General features: G+C 38.1%; 1 protein-coding gene across 2 annotated transcripts in view; it reads left to right on the forward strand.

Moving 5' to 3' along the window:
• The first annotated feature begins 9,276 nt into the window (after positions 1–9,276).
• Positions 9,277–15,727, forward strand: part of ZZZ3 (zinc finger ZZ-type containing 3) — a 67,701-nt gene continuing 61,250 nt past the window's right edge. For both annotated transcript variants that reach the window (XM_073357288.2, XM_073357289.2), the window contains exon 1: positions 9,277–10,784. In XM_073357288.2, coding sequence (XP_073213389.1) covers positions 9,277–10,784 — 1,508 coding nt within the window. The remainder of the gene's footprint in view (positions 10,785–15,727) is intronic.

The following is a 15,727-nucleotide window of genomic DNA, read 5'->3' on the forward strand; positions in this document are numbered from 1 at the left end:
AGTTTATTACCAAATTAAACCAGATCAATGATAGTTACTCTTTCTTAACTGATTTATATTGGTGCAGTTTCTTTGTGCAGAAAAAGCGTATACCTTTTCTGCTTCAGGGACGGACATAATCTTGAATTCTGTTTTGTATGCTAGCCTTCTAAGGTGCATGCATCAAGTCTAAGAGAGCTGACTCAAGCACCATCTTTGGGAGGCAGACATATAGGCCTCATCATCTGCTACTGAGCATTCAGGCACACTGGAGGTCCTGGTCTGAATCCAGGACAAGCAGCCTCACACCCAAAAAAAGCTGGATGTCTCAGGACTCAACAGTGTCATCCCATAAGGAAAGCTCTGATGCTAAAGGTTATTCCAAACAACAATACAGGAGTTCTCTGTCCCACTCTCCTAGTTCTGATGTTGGAGATTGTAAAGGATGTTGTGAGAGGTTACTTCATACGGTCACGCTCCATGACAGCCACCCATCCACTTTCTGATGCCGCACGGGAACTTAAGGCAAAACTGCTATGGTTTATCTTTCCGCCAAAAGAGAGCCATAGAGGAGGTCCCTCAGCAACAGAACGGGAAGGGATACTATTTGCTTTCTAGTTCACGAAAGAGAGTCTAGATGTTGCATCCAATGATGAATCTTGGATGTTTGAATAAGTAAAGTAGGCAACTGAAATTCTGTATGGTGACACTGGCATCCATAGTTCCTTTCCTGTGTCAGCAGAATTGGTTTATAGCTCTTGACTTGAAGGACACGTGTTCCATATTGTGATACTACCTGCTCATTGAAAATACTTTTGGGTCTGAGTGAAATGCCATCATTGCTGACAATAGGTTCTGAAATTCAGATTTTCCGTGGCCCTAAAAGTTTTTTCATCAAATGCCTTAATATTAGTGATCTATCTGAGTGCCTCGGCAACTAATTTGCCTCAAAGTTGCAGTCTGACCTCAATATATTCTGCCAGTTGTTCCTGGTATTGAACCTAATAGTTAACATCACAAAATCCACTTTTGCCCTTTCACAAGTGGATTTCATACGGGTGGTTTGGAACTCCATAATCACCGCATTGTATCTCCCACAATACGGATTCCAAGCTATGTTCAAAGTGGCTTCTGCTGTAGTTAGGCAATTGGGCCTCATTTCTTTTGCACATTTATCATTTTTCTTGCTCAACTTCAGTTGAGATAATTGCAGGTCTGGCTAAATACAATCTTCATCTAGACAATAGAAGAGATTTTTAAAGACACAAAAGTCAGTTAACTGCCCTTTCAGTGGAAGATGGGTGCCTAACTCTCCTATTTGTTCCGTGGAACATTTTCCCTTAACATGGACTTGCAGATTGCCATACCTCCTGCAGTTGTGCTTTCCATATTGTGATGGATAAAACAAGGATATGATGACAAAAACAAACTCTTCACCCAACTACACTATGTTTTAGGGTTAATTTGAGGTGTTCTTCTGGATCAATTCCTAATTTAAGGCCTCTAGACACAGGAGAAGATCCAACTTCATGTATTGTCTTGTGACTGAGCTTGGCCCTTCTGGCCTATAAAGAATCCTTGCGTCCTTTAAGGAACACTTCTCTTACATTTTAATGCTATCACTATGATTATATGAACTTACACCTCATATTGTTCATCAGGAAGCCATGAAGTTCCAATGTGCCCATCACTGTATCATGCTCATAGATCCCCATCTTACAGGAAAAGACAATATCCTGGTAGATGACATCAGCAAGAAGTACAGCACCCAACCCAAGAGGCAGTAGTCAAAGCTCTGCTTCCGAGATCAAGTGGATCTGTTTGTCATGGAGCACAATACTAAGTGCAACTTTCTGCTTCAAGATTTGGAGAAGTTCAGAATCTGTAAACATATTTCATTTAGGCTAGAGCCAGACATTCCCATATATTTTTTTTCCTCCAATTCCACTCATTCCCTTGATTCAACCGAAGATTTTATGGAACAAGATCAAGGAGCTTCTTATAACCTCAACTTGGTTTGGTTAGTTTTAGTTCTCCAATCTGCTGGATCTGCCAGTAGATCAGTCAGGGTATCTGCCCAATGGATCAGATTTCCTGTGCTAGAAGCAAGGTCAAATTCAACATCCCAGTGTGAGGTTCCTGAGTCTATTAGTATGGATACCAGCAGAATGACCAAATTAGACAGACTAGAGTGCTCAAAAATCCACAATTATCTGCCAGAAAGTAGGAGACCATCCTCTAGAAATCTCCACAATATAGAGGTTCTTTCCTTCTGGGTAAGACAAAATAGTTCTTATGCTCTCCAGTTTTCCATTCCCTTTTTTCTGAGCCTCCTGCTTCTTCTCAGAGAAACTGGTCTCTTCCTGCAGCTCCATAAAATGCATCTGGTTGTGATTTTTGTCCTTTTGCCCACTGATACAGGACTCTACTGTGACTCCATATGTTTTATGGAAATATGTTTATAAGTGTGAATATGATGTAAGTGGAATATGCTTCATGCAAAAGGTCTCTTGTAAGGTATCATTACAAAGCTTATGATCTACTGAGTGTGTTCATCCTATTTGTTTGCATGTATTATTTCTATGTCTGGAGTTAAGAGAATAAAGTATAAACTTGTATTATTGATGTAAATGTTACGTGGAAGCCATTAAGGGTGCTTCAGAATCAATGAACTGTGAATGGGTTTATTTACATGGAAACCTTCCTACGTACCTGTCTTCCAGCTACTAGGTAATGAACAAGGAGGTCTTACAATGACATGTGATCATGTTACCTGAACTGGAATCCATCTTAAACCTGACGCTTTTCCATTTAGAAGGAAGGGTGGGAACCTAGAGAGAGACACAGAATTCCTGCCTTGTGCCAAAGATATAAAAGGGGGTGGAACAGAACAAAGGGGGCTGCCAGTGATGAGAAATCCCATAGTTACCACCTGATCTGGAACTAACAAGGTCTGTACCGGGGAAAGGATTGGGCCCAGACTAGGAAGGAGTTTAGTCTGTGAAAGAAGCATATTGGAACATCTCTGAGGGTGAGATTTTATCTCTAATCAGTTTCTTAATGTATTAGGCTTAGACTTGTGTGTTTTGGTTTTATTTTCCTTGGTAACTTACTTTGTTCTGTCTGTTATTACTTGAAACCACTTAAATCCTACTTTTTATTCTTAATAAAATCACTTTTGTTTATTAATTAACCCAGAGTAAGTGATTAATACTTGGGGGAGCAAACAGCTGTGCATATCTCTCTATCAGTGTTACAGAGGGGGGACAATTTGAGTTTACCCTGTATAAGCTTTATACAGAGTAAAACAGATTTATTTGGGGTTTGGATCCCATTGGGAACTGGCTTCTGGAGACAGGAGTACTTGCTGAGCAGTTTTTGGTTAAAGTCTGCAGCTTTCAGGGCGTGGTTCAGACCCTGGGTCTGTGTTGCAGCAGGCTAGCGTGTCTGGCTCAACAAGACAGGGTTCTGGTTTCTCAACAAGCCTTCAGAGAAAACGGGCCCAGAGGTAGTTTCAGCACATCAGGTGACAGTCCCGTGGGGGTCCCTGTGACCGAACCTGTCACATCTACTATTTTCTCTTTGTTTTGAAAAAAATGATGTATGAGTTTCTTCCTGTTCAGGAGTTACTTTTATTTTAGGGATGTAAATGTGCTCTCAGATTGGTTCAAGTGACCGTTGTGTCAGAATATTCCCTGCATCATCTCTCACTAAAGACTATGTCAGCTAAGAGAGACTGAACTCTTGATAGCAATGGCTGAACCTCTGTATAGAATAGGATGTGTCTTAAGGTGGTACTTTATCTGCGGTGGACTCTGATTTCTCCCTCAACCAGTTATTGTCTGCCATTTTTTCCTCTAAGCACCAGTGAGGTGAGTCTGCATTTTTTCAGAGATGAAGGAGCCACTTAAATGGCTTTCTAAACAGAATTACATTTTTCTAAGTCACCTACATAATTTGTATTATGATAAGCACAAGGGTAATTCTAAAAGTCAGTCAAGTTCCACCCAGATATTTTTAAAGTGGATTAGACTATGCATATTTGCTTGCTATGAACTAGCAAGTTTTGAATACCTACAGCTGCCTCAATGGCTGTTCTTGAAATGTGCAAGGCTGCTATGTGGAGTTCTAGCCATATTTTCATATTGCTCCCTGGATTTAGCTTCTAGTTTCGATTCTCAGTTCAGGAGAGAAGTTCTGCAGTGTTTCAGCTGAGACTCCTCAAATCCACTTCCTTTCCACTTGTTTATTAACAGGAGTGGAGATCTATGGAGGCAATGCTATAAGAAAAAGAAAGTGATTACCTATCACAGTAACATAGTTTCTTCGAGATACTGTCTGCACTGATTAACAGTAGTCTCCCATCTTCCTGACTATTTTGGAGAATTATTTAATGGAAGGAAATGGATGGCCTTTGGGACTGTAACCCCTATTTATCATCAGGTAATGTGTGAGGATATAGTCGGGTGTGTGTACATAGCCCCAACAAGCACTGCTGTCCAGAAAGTATTGAGCTTGTAGGTAAAGGGAGTGTACATCACTGAGTGTGGAGGCTGCAGGAAATTTATGTTAAAGAACCACAATTACTATGGTAACTATTATTTTCCTCAAAAAGAAAAGGAGTACTTGTAGCACCTTAGAGACTAACAAATTTATTTGAGCATAAGTTTTCGATCTACCAGCTCCTCAGCTTTTTTTGCTACCATTTTGCCTTTTTTTCTCAATGTCTGTGGTCTTTCTGTGTGTTCCGCATAAGAGGAAGGTCAGTGGATTTCTTTCGTCACTACTGCCTTTAACAGAACAGAATGGGAGGCAGTGAGGTAAAAGTTATTTTACCCATCTCATCAAGATGGTAAGCAAACTGCTCTTCCATACACTGACATAAAGATGCAGAAAGATGAATCAGTGGAAGGACTGCGGGAGGAGACAGCTAACTGCCATAAAGGGTGCCAGAGCTACCCAGGAATAAGAGCTCAATTTTGGGGAGCGTTAGAAGTTCCACATGTTAACTATTTATTTTTCTTTGTTGTGCTATATGAAATCCCTTCACAGTTTAGATGCAGTGCAGTAGGCAAAGACAGTTGCTCAGCACGGCTCCTAAACTCTGTAAGAGTGGAGTTTTATGCCTGCACAGTTAAAGATCCCCATATGGCATCTCTTTGCCTGGTCCCATTCAGCACCTTCTGCCCTCATGCTAATGCATGCCTTCAGCTAGTCATCCAGTCTAAAGTCTTCCTTCTGTAATTATCTTCAGTTTGTAGTTCATTTTTAGAATGATTTCAGACAAACTGAAAATTGCCAATGATTTTAAATTGTAAACTCTTTGGGGCATATACTGTGTCTCATTTCTGTGAAAATCACTGTACTGACTTCTGGTGCTGTATATATTGTAAAAAAATTGGCCAGTGTTAAAAGTTGCTACATAATGTCCATTTTGCCGCAGAATTTATTCAGCTGAGTAATTTAGGTTTCATGCGTCACATGGTACAGCCTTGTCCAATATTCACTAGAATGCACTAAAACTATACAGCAACCTGTACAGACCCTAACCCTATTTGAAAACATTTTTCTTCCATTTCCTCTTTTGGCTTAGTGCTCCCCCTGTTTCTCTCCTTTACCTCCATAGATGTTCTTCTCTCCTTTCCCCTCTCATTACTGATTTCTCTTCCTCTTCACCTGAGTGGAGCTCAGGATCATGCTCACTGCCAACTGACTCTCAGTTTCAGATGGAACATTTTGCTGAGCATAGCAGAGAGGTGGCTATAGATGCTGAGAGCAATGCTGAGAGCTGGCCACTTGCACTTAAGTGTATGTCTACGTTGCAATTAAAAACCTATGGCTGCCCATGCCAGCTGATTGAGGCTCATGGGGCTTGGGCTAAGGTGCTCTTTAATTGCAGTGTAGAGACTTGGCCTGGAGCCTGGGCTCCAGAAACCTGTGAGGTGGGAGGTTCCCAGAGCTTGGGCTGCAGCCCCAGCTGGAACATCTACACTGCAATTAAACAGCCCCACAGCCCAAGCTCCACGAGCCTGAGTCAGCTGACATGGGCCAGCCACAGATGTCTAATTACAGTGTAGATATACCAGTAAGAGACAACCAAGGGTAAGGAGTGATTAACTTGTTGGGAGAGGTGCTGCTATTTTCTAAGTACAGCATCATTACTATATCCTGCTGCTTGCTACCATTGCCAGTTCTTGGGTCAGATATTCTAACTCTTATATAGTACCAGCCAAATTGGGATCATGTGCAACTATGTTTCTTTAAATATTTGTAGAAGAGCAAAGATCCTTGAGAATTGATGACAGAATCAGTTCTACTTCCAATGGTTATTACTATGTTGTTTTCCTCTTAATGAGCATAAACCATGTCTAACTGTTTGTGTGTACACATAATTATGGCTGCAAAGGGGGTCAAATCATTTTATCTTGTATTTAGGATCCCCCCAGGTGATAAAATGTAGAAACCTGTGTTTTCAGGTTTTTACTTAAGACTTTGTCAGAAAAAGTTAAAATAATTAGATAAATTGAGATGACATACCATGTGACTTTGTGTTGTTGATTTGGCTCTAACCTGTTGCATTAGTGTTTGAATGTCGGTTTCTTTCAGTATATCCAGGGCATCATGTAATTTGTGGTTATGCAACCATGTAAATACCATATAATTTACCTTTTTGCTAAGATGTCACTTAAATCTGTTTATTATGCAGATCAGCACAGATGAATTTTTCCTGTAATTTTCTGTTCCTCAGCTTATCTGCTTGCCATTTTAGGATCTCCAGGAGAGAGAAATTGTGTAGCCTGACAGAGAAATGGGGAATACAGCAACATGAGGTTCAGAAGGTACTAGTGCACTATCTTTGGGGAGCATGGAGAAAGATACAGAAGCATGTTGCTGCCATCCTATGGCTTTAAGGAACAGAACTATTTCACCTACAGGTTTCAGAGTGGTAGTCGTGTTAGTCTGTATCAGCAAAAATAACGAGGAGCCCTGGTGGCACCTTAGAGATTAACACATTTATTTGGGCATAAGCTTTCGTGGGCTAAAACCCCCTTCATCAGATGCAGTGGGTAAGGCAACTCCCATCTTTTCATATGCTGTGTATTTATACCTCCCTACTGTATTTTCCACTCTATGCATCTGATGAAGGGGGTTTTAGCCCACGAAAGCTTATGCCCAAATAAATGTGTTAGTCTCTAAGGTGCCACAAGGACTCCTTGTTGATTTCACCTACAGTGCATCAAGAGTGGAGCGCTGCTTAGGAGTTATGAATGCAGCTGCTGCCTCCTTCAAGCCTGCCCTGGTCCCTACAAGGCTTTGCTTCAGGTCCTTTTAGCCATCTGTCACCCACTCTCCCAATTTAAAAGTTGTAATGTTTATCAGATGTCTTTGTAATCAGTCAACATTGCTTCATATGTCTGTACTGCTGTGGTGCATAAAACAGGGACGAATTAAGGAAAGGAGAGACCTTGATTTGGCTTAGTTAATACCTTAGAATAGTCTCATATTTTGAGAAATTAATTTGTCAGGACTCTGAACTTATTTTCTACATAATCTTTAACTAGCCTATTTAAATGTATAGCAGTGTTTTTCATTTAAATACTTTCTTAACAATTGTCTTGTTAATTCACTGTCATTATACTGTAAAGATAAGTTTACATATTTTCATACTCTTGTGGATGAGTATCTAGGATGCATTAACCTGCATCTAATAATAGCAAACAATTACTTTAGGCTCTGTCTATGCTTTTTATTAACCTTAATAAATAGTAACAAATTTTTCATTGTTTGATTTTTATATATAGAATGTAAATCATTCCTTGTTTCATGGTCATAATGTTTACCAAGTAATACTTTCCTATTATGATATCTGGTACTTAATGTAACTAGGAATTTTTAAGTGTATTTGAAATAGAAATTTTAATATAAGCACATGTAAATAGGCAGTTTCATTAGTTGCTGTCATTGTCAGGCAGAATAAAACTGTTCTAGAAGCATATTGTCTTGCCCTGATTGATACAAATAGCACATTTACCCTACTTATCCATATATATATAATTTTCTGAGAGGTGACACTGTCATTCTTTTTCCTTCTTGCTGAAAATGAAAAAAAGAAATGCTGAAGTAGTTCCCTTCCATTTGTCAATTCATGCCTTTATCAATAACATGTGGGTGGCCTGACTTTATTTATTTATTTGTTTATTTTTAAAATAGCATTCAGGCCTTGTGCATCATATATGTCAGTTGAATGGGTTGCTGAAATCTGGAATTCTGACAGGTGGAAAAGAAAAAATATGCAGTTAAATATATGCAAAAAAAAAAATTCTGTTCATCATCTTTGATGTAATAGAGCTCCAATGCTAATGTCCAGTGTTGTATGTTCAACTTTTAAATAATATGAGGAATGCAAGAAGATACGGCTGGGGTTTAAGATTCACGGATTGGACGAAACGTAGAGAGTCCTACTGTGTCACACTAACATCTCTGATCCATACACAAGGGTTTGAAAACTAGGTCTGAAACCACTTTTTCCCAAAATTTGAGATAGAAAATGATTCAGTCCATCATTATAGGAATAGGTTCAAACTGCAAATTTTAAATATGATGTTTGTTTTGGACCCATTTCTACTGTTAGTGGTTTGACAGTAGTAACATCTTTTGATCATCTGTCAAATAAGAAATGCAAATGAAAATAATTTTACTTATCAGTTTGTTTTTGATTTATAAAGGCAACAGATTCAGTTAGCAAGATACTGTATTATTATGTTTTCTATTTCATCTTGCTGTGTGATTATAATTAATGTATAATGATGAATATGGAATTTTAAGGATGAGGTTTGATCTTTCTTGTGTGAGTGCAGACGTTTAATAATCATGCCTGTACAAAATGATTTTTTGTACAATATAGTAAAAAAATAGTGCATTTTAGTAATACTGAAGTGTTCCAGTTATATTTGATATTCAGACTTTAATGATACTCTGATGCCTGTTCTAAAGACAGAATAAATAGAAATAGTAAGTAAACTATTCTATTTCTTGGGGCCAAAATACATCTCTGTAAAAGTCCTTATTTGTTGAAACAGAGGGGAGAAATAACTATATGTTGCATAAACATATTTAATTTTCACAATTAGGTAACTTTGTCACAATGTAGAATATATCCTTCAGAAAATTAGCATATTTTTTATGAATGCAGATGTTTTTGAATGTTACTTTTTTCTCATTGTTTTGTTTACATTTTTTTTGAAGGTTTCCCAATGAGTGGATCATGATGAACATACTTTAGGGACTTGCCATAGTATGGCTGCTTCTCGATCTACTCGTGTTACAAGATCAACAGTGGGGTTAAATGGTTTGGATGAAAACTTTTGTGGTCGAACCTTAAGAAACCGTAGTATTGCTCATCCAGAAGAATTATCTCCTCATTCTCAAGTACGATCAAGATCACCAAAGAAGAGACCAGAGTCTGTGCAAACTCAAAAGGGAAGTAATAGCGGAAGAACTACTGACTTGAAACAACAAAGTGCTCGGGAATCATGGGTGAGCCCTAGAAAGAGAGGACTGTCTACTTCTGAAAAAGATAATGTTGAGAAACAAATTGTGGAAAATTGTGAGAAAAGACCAGCAGAATCTGTATCACCAGTTTTAAAACGAATTAAACGTTGCCTGCGTTCAGAAGTAGCAAACAGTTCAGAAGAAGAGTTGCCTACTAAAGCAGAAAAGGAATCATTGGAGTGTAAGAGTTCCATATCGGACAATGATGCAGTCTCTGCAGGGACTAAACAAGCTTGTCGATGTCTTATACTGGATGATTGTGACAAAAGGGAAGTTAAAAAGGTGAATGTCTGTGCGGAAGGGTTTAATAATTCTGCAATAGTTGAAGAGCTCACGGGCTATCAGGCTGTCAATGGGGTTGATGAGAGAGAATCAGATGCCCTAAACTGTGATGACTGTCAGCCTGATGGGAACACTAAACAGAACAGTGCTGGTTCCTGTATGCCCAAGGAGAAAATAGTAGCAGAAAATGGGAATTCATTTGCCCATGCTTCATTGTTGCTTAATAGCAGCAAGGAGGACAGTGTTATAGACCATTATGTGCCTTGCACAAATTCATCTGAACAGGTAAAGTTAGAGGACCACAAAATAAGTGACTGCTTGCCTGCAGAACATGCTGATCAGGCAAATGAGCTAGCTACAGGGTCCTTTTCTGAAATCCAGTCATCTTTCTTAAGGGATTCTGAGGAGGAGGTAGATGTGGTGGGAGACAGCAGTGCCTCAAAGGAACAGTGTGCTGAAAACACCAACAGCAACCTGAACACCAGTCGTGATAATACATCAATCTCAGGTGAACCTGAACCACCATCTTCTGTGGTGGAATGTGTTTCAGCTCAAGTTACATCTATGTCAGAACTTCAAGAACACAGATATACATTGAGAACTTCACCACGAAGGGCCGCCCCTGCCAAAGGTAGCCCCACTAAAAATAACTCGCCTTGTAGAGAAAATGGGCAGGTTGAGGAAAATAATCTTAGTCTCACTGAAAAGAATATAGCTGCAAGTACTAATAATATCCGTGGATCTCCCATAAATGCTAAAGAAATTATGCAGAGTGAAAAAGTGAGAGGTTGTGACTCTGGAGATTATATGAGTGATGGACTAAGTAAGCCACCCTCTGAGGCTCGGCTCATTGCTGGATATATATCATCTGCCAAAGAGAGTGCCAACCTGCACACTGCAGAAGATGATGAGGAAGAGCCTGATGTGTATTACTTTGAATCAGATCATGTGGCATTGAAACACAACAAAGAGTATGTGTAACTATGGTAACCATGAATTCTGCTTTTGTTCCTTAGCCAAAAATCTCATTTTCAAAAATTATCCATATATCTTTAAGTAATTCCACAATAACTTAAGAATTTCAATTTCTTAATTGTTCAGCTATTATTAGTTTTCACAAATACTTTAACCTCAACCCTCATTTCCCATATCCTCTCAAAAAGTAACCTTTCATCTACGTAATATGCAGTGTGGTACAGCAATATGGTTTATACAGTTTTAATAATTTAAGTTTCTAGCAAGAAATTTTTTTTTTAACATACTTCTGTTGTTTTCCCCCCTAAGGAACTTACAGAAACCAAACCAAAATATTACAGCCTTTAATTTAACTAGAAACATTTTGATTATTTATCAACCTGTCTAACAGTTACAGTACATACAGGTTTATTAAATGGTGATACTACTATACATAGCAGAGTATATAAACAAGTTGCTATGGCATCCATTTTCCAAGCATTGTGAAGAGATTTATATTTATATAAATATTTAAATATATTTATATTTAGTTTTATATTTTTTTTCATGTCAGTTAACTTGTCATGTTGCTAAATTCCAGTTCAACAATTTGAAAATTTCACCAGTGTTGTCATTTGCATCATGTTTTCATCTATGGTGACGTTATTTTAGCACAGAAAGTATAGATTGATATTCTAATTTCCTTAGCAAGTATAAACGTCATTTGTTTATTATCTGAATAGCTATTAGTAAAACAAATATGTAATGTGATGAAAGTCCTTGTAAAGAAAAGGCACTGGTTTTTATATAAATATAGTTTATATGGAAAGAATTTGCCCTAGAATGACAGATCAGACCACAACTTTATACCACACGACAATTTCAAGACCTTTTTAAAATTTGTGTTTGTTTTTTGTTTTCTTGCTATTTAATATATTGTCTAGATTTTCTTCAGAGTATTGAAATACAAAAAATATTAAGTGCCGATGAGCTTTGGTTTGCTTCATATGAACAGACAAACAAAGTTATTGCTAGCTGTAAGACTTGACAGAAGCTGTGGTTTCCAGAGATAATGGCACCCCTTGGGCATTATAAGGCACAAGACACAGATGATTGTCTCTAATCCTGCAGAATTTTGACTGTGTTATTATGGCTTTTGGAGTTACATTGTTTTTATAATGAAATTTCTTCAATATTGGATGTAAGTAAATTGCTTTGATTAGAGAAAGCTGCCAATTAAAATATACAGTAGTTCAGCTGTGGGGTTTGCATAATGTACGTGCACTACAGCACTTTCTCAAGCCAAGGTATTTTTTGCTGCTTTCCCATTGACAGACGTTGCATCTTGTATAAAATTTAAATGTATGATGAAGGTCAGATGAAATGGGAACTTGATCACTTTCTCTCATTTAATTTTTGTTGTTTTTATTTTAAACAAAGTGATCTATTTTAATTTATGTCAGTGCGAAGACGTTTTTTCTCTCAGCTCCGTAATTGCGGATTATTAGGAATAGAATGTGACAGTGGGGCAAATTTTCAGATGCGGCCTTGGATTTTGCTCTTCCAAAATTAAGTATACACAAAACCCACATTATTGTAGACTAAATCCACATGAGGTTGTAAATATTAGATAATAGTGCATTTAATTTCCCTAGTAGTATGTGCAAATGGGTGTAAACATATATTCCTATACAGTTTAGAGGCTGGTTTGAGGCCACCTGAAAACCTGGACCAATATTTTAACATCTGTATGTGTACAATTGCTCTTTAAATTTAACTAATTATTGTTGAGCTTGGCAGGCTGCTTGTGACAGCTGCTTGGAATGGTTATATATTTATAGGCTGCTAGTCACTGGTGATTGTTAAGAGGTAATGATGTAGATGCAGAATTTTAATTAAATATTAGAGTTTCTGAAATGTGGGACATTCCATCAGTTACTATAGCAAGAAAGGGAGACTTTTGAAGTCCTTTATAAATAATGGTATAAATCAGGAAAGGACTGTGCCCACTTTCTAGGTGGAAAGCACAGTTCCACTGAAATACTGTTATTTAATCTGCGGTCTTTCTTCCTTAAAAAGAATGTGCAAGTCAACACTGACCCGCGGTTTGGACTAAGTGGCTGTGAATAGCAGTGTGCACCAAAGTGCTGTGCTATAACTCCACTGTGTGGAAGCCGTGCGCGTGAACTTAAAGGTCCCTAGTTCACTCTAATGTAGACCTGTTTAAAGAGTTTCCATTATAGCAGGCAAACGCTGTTAGTTCTGTGTCATTTTGGCTTTGCAGAGTGTGGTGGTCTTCTGTTTAGTAGCTCTGCAAAGAGCATAAGCTCTCTCTATCTTACAGCAATTCATGATTAACCGTGTCTTTTCTTTGTGGGCGAGTCTTGCTCTTCGTTCACCTTTTAATTCCTTCTTACAAATCAATCCAGGCAGCCACTCAAAAGATGACACTTAAATCACCCTGTAGATTATCAAAGAGAAATTAGTGTTTTTTGATACCCACCTGTACCCTAGGCCAGCTCCCACAGGGTGGGGAGGGAGCGCCACCCGGCCCCGTTCCTCTCGCAGCTCTGCTCTGGCACCCCCCACATCAGGCATGGCCTGCCTCCCAGCCTTACCCCCAGCCTCTGCCCCCAACCAAGACCCCTGGCCGCAGCTCTGCACCCAGTTCTGGTCCCAGTCCCAGACCCGCCCCCTTCTCAGGCCCCAGCTTCAGCCCCCTTTTACCTGTCTGCATCCTCCCCCTCTTCCCCACCTCCCTGAGCCACAGACCCACTCCCCGCCCTGGTGGGGTGGGGTGGGGGAGAACAGAAGTAAGGTGGGGGGGTGACCCTGAAAAGTTTGGGAGCCACTGCCTTAAAACAATGTATCATCTGTAAAACTTGCCCAGTTTCTCTCCCTAGTGTTCTCATAGACCTTAACTGTACAGTTCATAAATCTAAGTTTCACCATGTTTGAGAATGGCTTTATTGTTTTATGCAATATTATCATGGATTGTCATTTACTGATGAACATTAAACTTGTATTGATTTCCTTGTTAATATAAGGCATTTCCTACAATTACACAACTCACAATAATTCCAATAACTTAATTTGTAAAATTCTAACAATTACAGTCCTAAATAGAAATATGAAACTGTTAGACTATGCTAAAAAGGCCAACCCAAAAAACCCAAAGACTCGTTTCCCAGAAAAACAAGGTAATAACATATGTATTGTAGTCTTTTAATGTGAAATTATGATGTTTTAATTTGGCAGTGTCCATAAAACATTTTTATGTGAACACTTCTAAGAAAATATGAAAATACTGTAGGAAAATAAATACCACAAAAATGGGAGGATAGTGGAATATTATTATTTAATATTTATATTGGGTATAACAGTCTCATCCAGGTCATGGTAAGTGCTTTACAATCCTATAGTAAATGACAGTCCTTCTCCAAAGAGTGATTCAGAAAACTATAAACAGTAGTTGTACAGCAGTACATATAAACAATAACAGGCTGATCTAGGAGTTTATATAATTGTAAAATGTTGGGTTTTTTCCTTTGTTTCATATATATATATATATATATAGTTAATTCAATCTTCGATTTTGTTTTTCTTTTGTACAATTTCTGCTCGTACAAGTGCTTCTCTGAAAAAATCCATTCTGTATGTAATTTAAAGTGTTTCCATATATTTTGCCAGTACAGAATTTTTACATTTTAACACAGTTTTCAAAAGTCTTTTTATTTAGTCGTCTTATGTCTTACTACTTGCTAATATATCGCCTTGCTGTCTCCTTGTTAACTTTCATCATTCCCGTTAACTTACTTGCCCTAAATTCTCTGTTCTCTCAATTCAGGCTTATTGTTTTCAGTATGTGTCTCCCTTTGTCCTGCTTTTCATTTTTCCTTAATTCTCAGCCTTTTTTTATTTTATTTTTTACCTACTTCTCTTCAATTACATTACTTTCCCTATGTTTATGTCTTTAAATGCTTTGCATTACAGGGACTATGGGGAGGGGAGCTGGAAGTGTCTGCTCAGAACTTTCTTTTGAGAGATTGGATAGTCCCTGGGCCAAATTTGAGTGAGTTCATAATATCTTTATGTATTGCTATACAGCTATGGCCTGAATCCTGAAATCTGAAATCAGTTTTTCATGGAGACACTTACACTTGCAAGGAATCCCATTGAAGTCAGTGGGGTTCTGCATGGGCACAAGGACCTGCATATGGCAACTAGATTACAGGATATGGGGATCTATATTTTTCCAACAGACAAGTTCTTCCTTATATCTTTCTGCATACATTTATTGTATTTCATAGTTTAAAAATGACATATTCATATATGAGTTTAAAACCAAAGACAAAGAGTGTAAAACATTTAATTACATTTACAAAATCCCTATTTGTTGTCTGTGATAGATTGCTTTGTCAATGTGGAGCCCTAATTGAAGCCAGTAGGCTTCACACAGATGCAAGAGTCCACCTGCGGACAAAGAATTGCAGGGTCAGACCTAGATATTTTAACTTCCAGCATGTTGTGAGCACACACGTATTTTGCCTTACCAATTATTTCAAGACCCTCTTACAGAGAACCCATTTGAATTATAAATCTATAATGATTTCATGACAAACTGTTTCAATTTTTGCATTTTAATATTTTTACTGGTTTTCATTAATCTATTCACAGATAAAAACCAGAGAATTCAGAGTTAAGGTTAAAGTTAAAATAAATCCAAACATGTTAAGATTTGGTAATGCACAGATAAGGCATCGAAATACCTTGAAGTGACACCATGCATTTATGAGTTGAGCCTAATAGTGTGTGTAGTTCCAGTTTAGATTATGCTGTTTTTTATAGACATGTTAATTTTTTTCATTATTCCTTTCTTCATGGGGCACACCATCTTTCCTGAGGGAAATTTAACATTACTTTTACTTGGAACAATGGGGGCCGGTGGTCATTTTGAAAG

Source organism: Lepidochelys kempii, chromosome 8 (genome assembly GCF_965140285.1).
Source record: "Lepidochelys kempii isolate rLepKem1 chromosome 8, rLepKem1.hap1, whole genome shotgun sequence".
Classification (NCBI taxonomy): Eukaryota; Metazoa; Chordata; order Testudines; family Cheloniidae; genus Lepidochelys; species Lepidochelys kempii.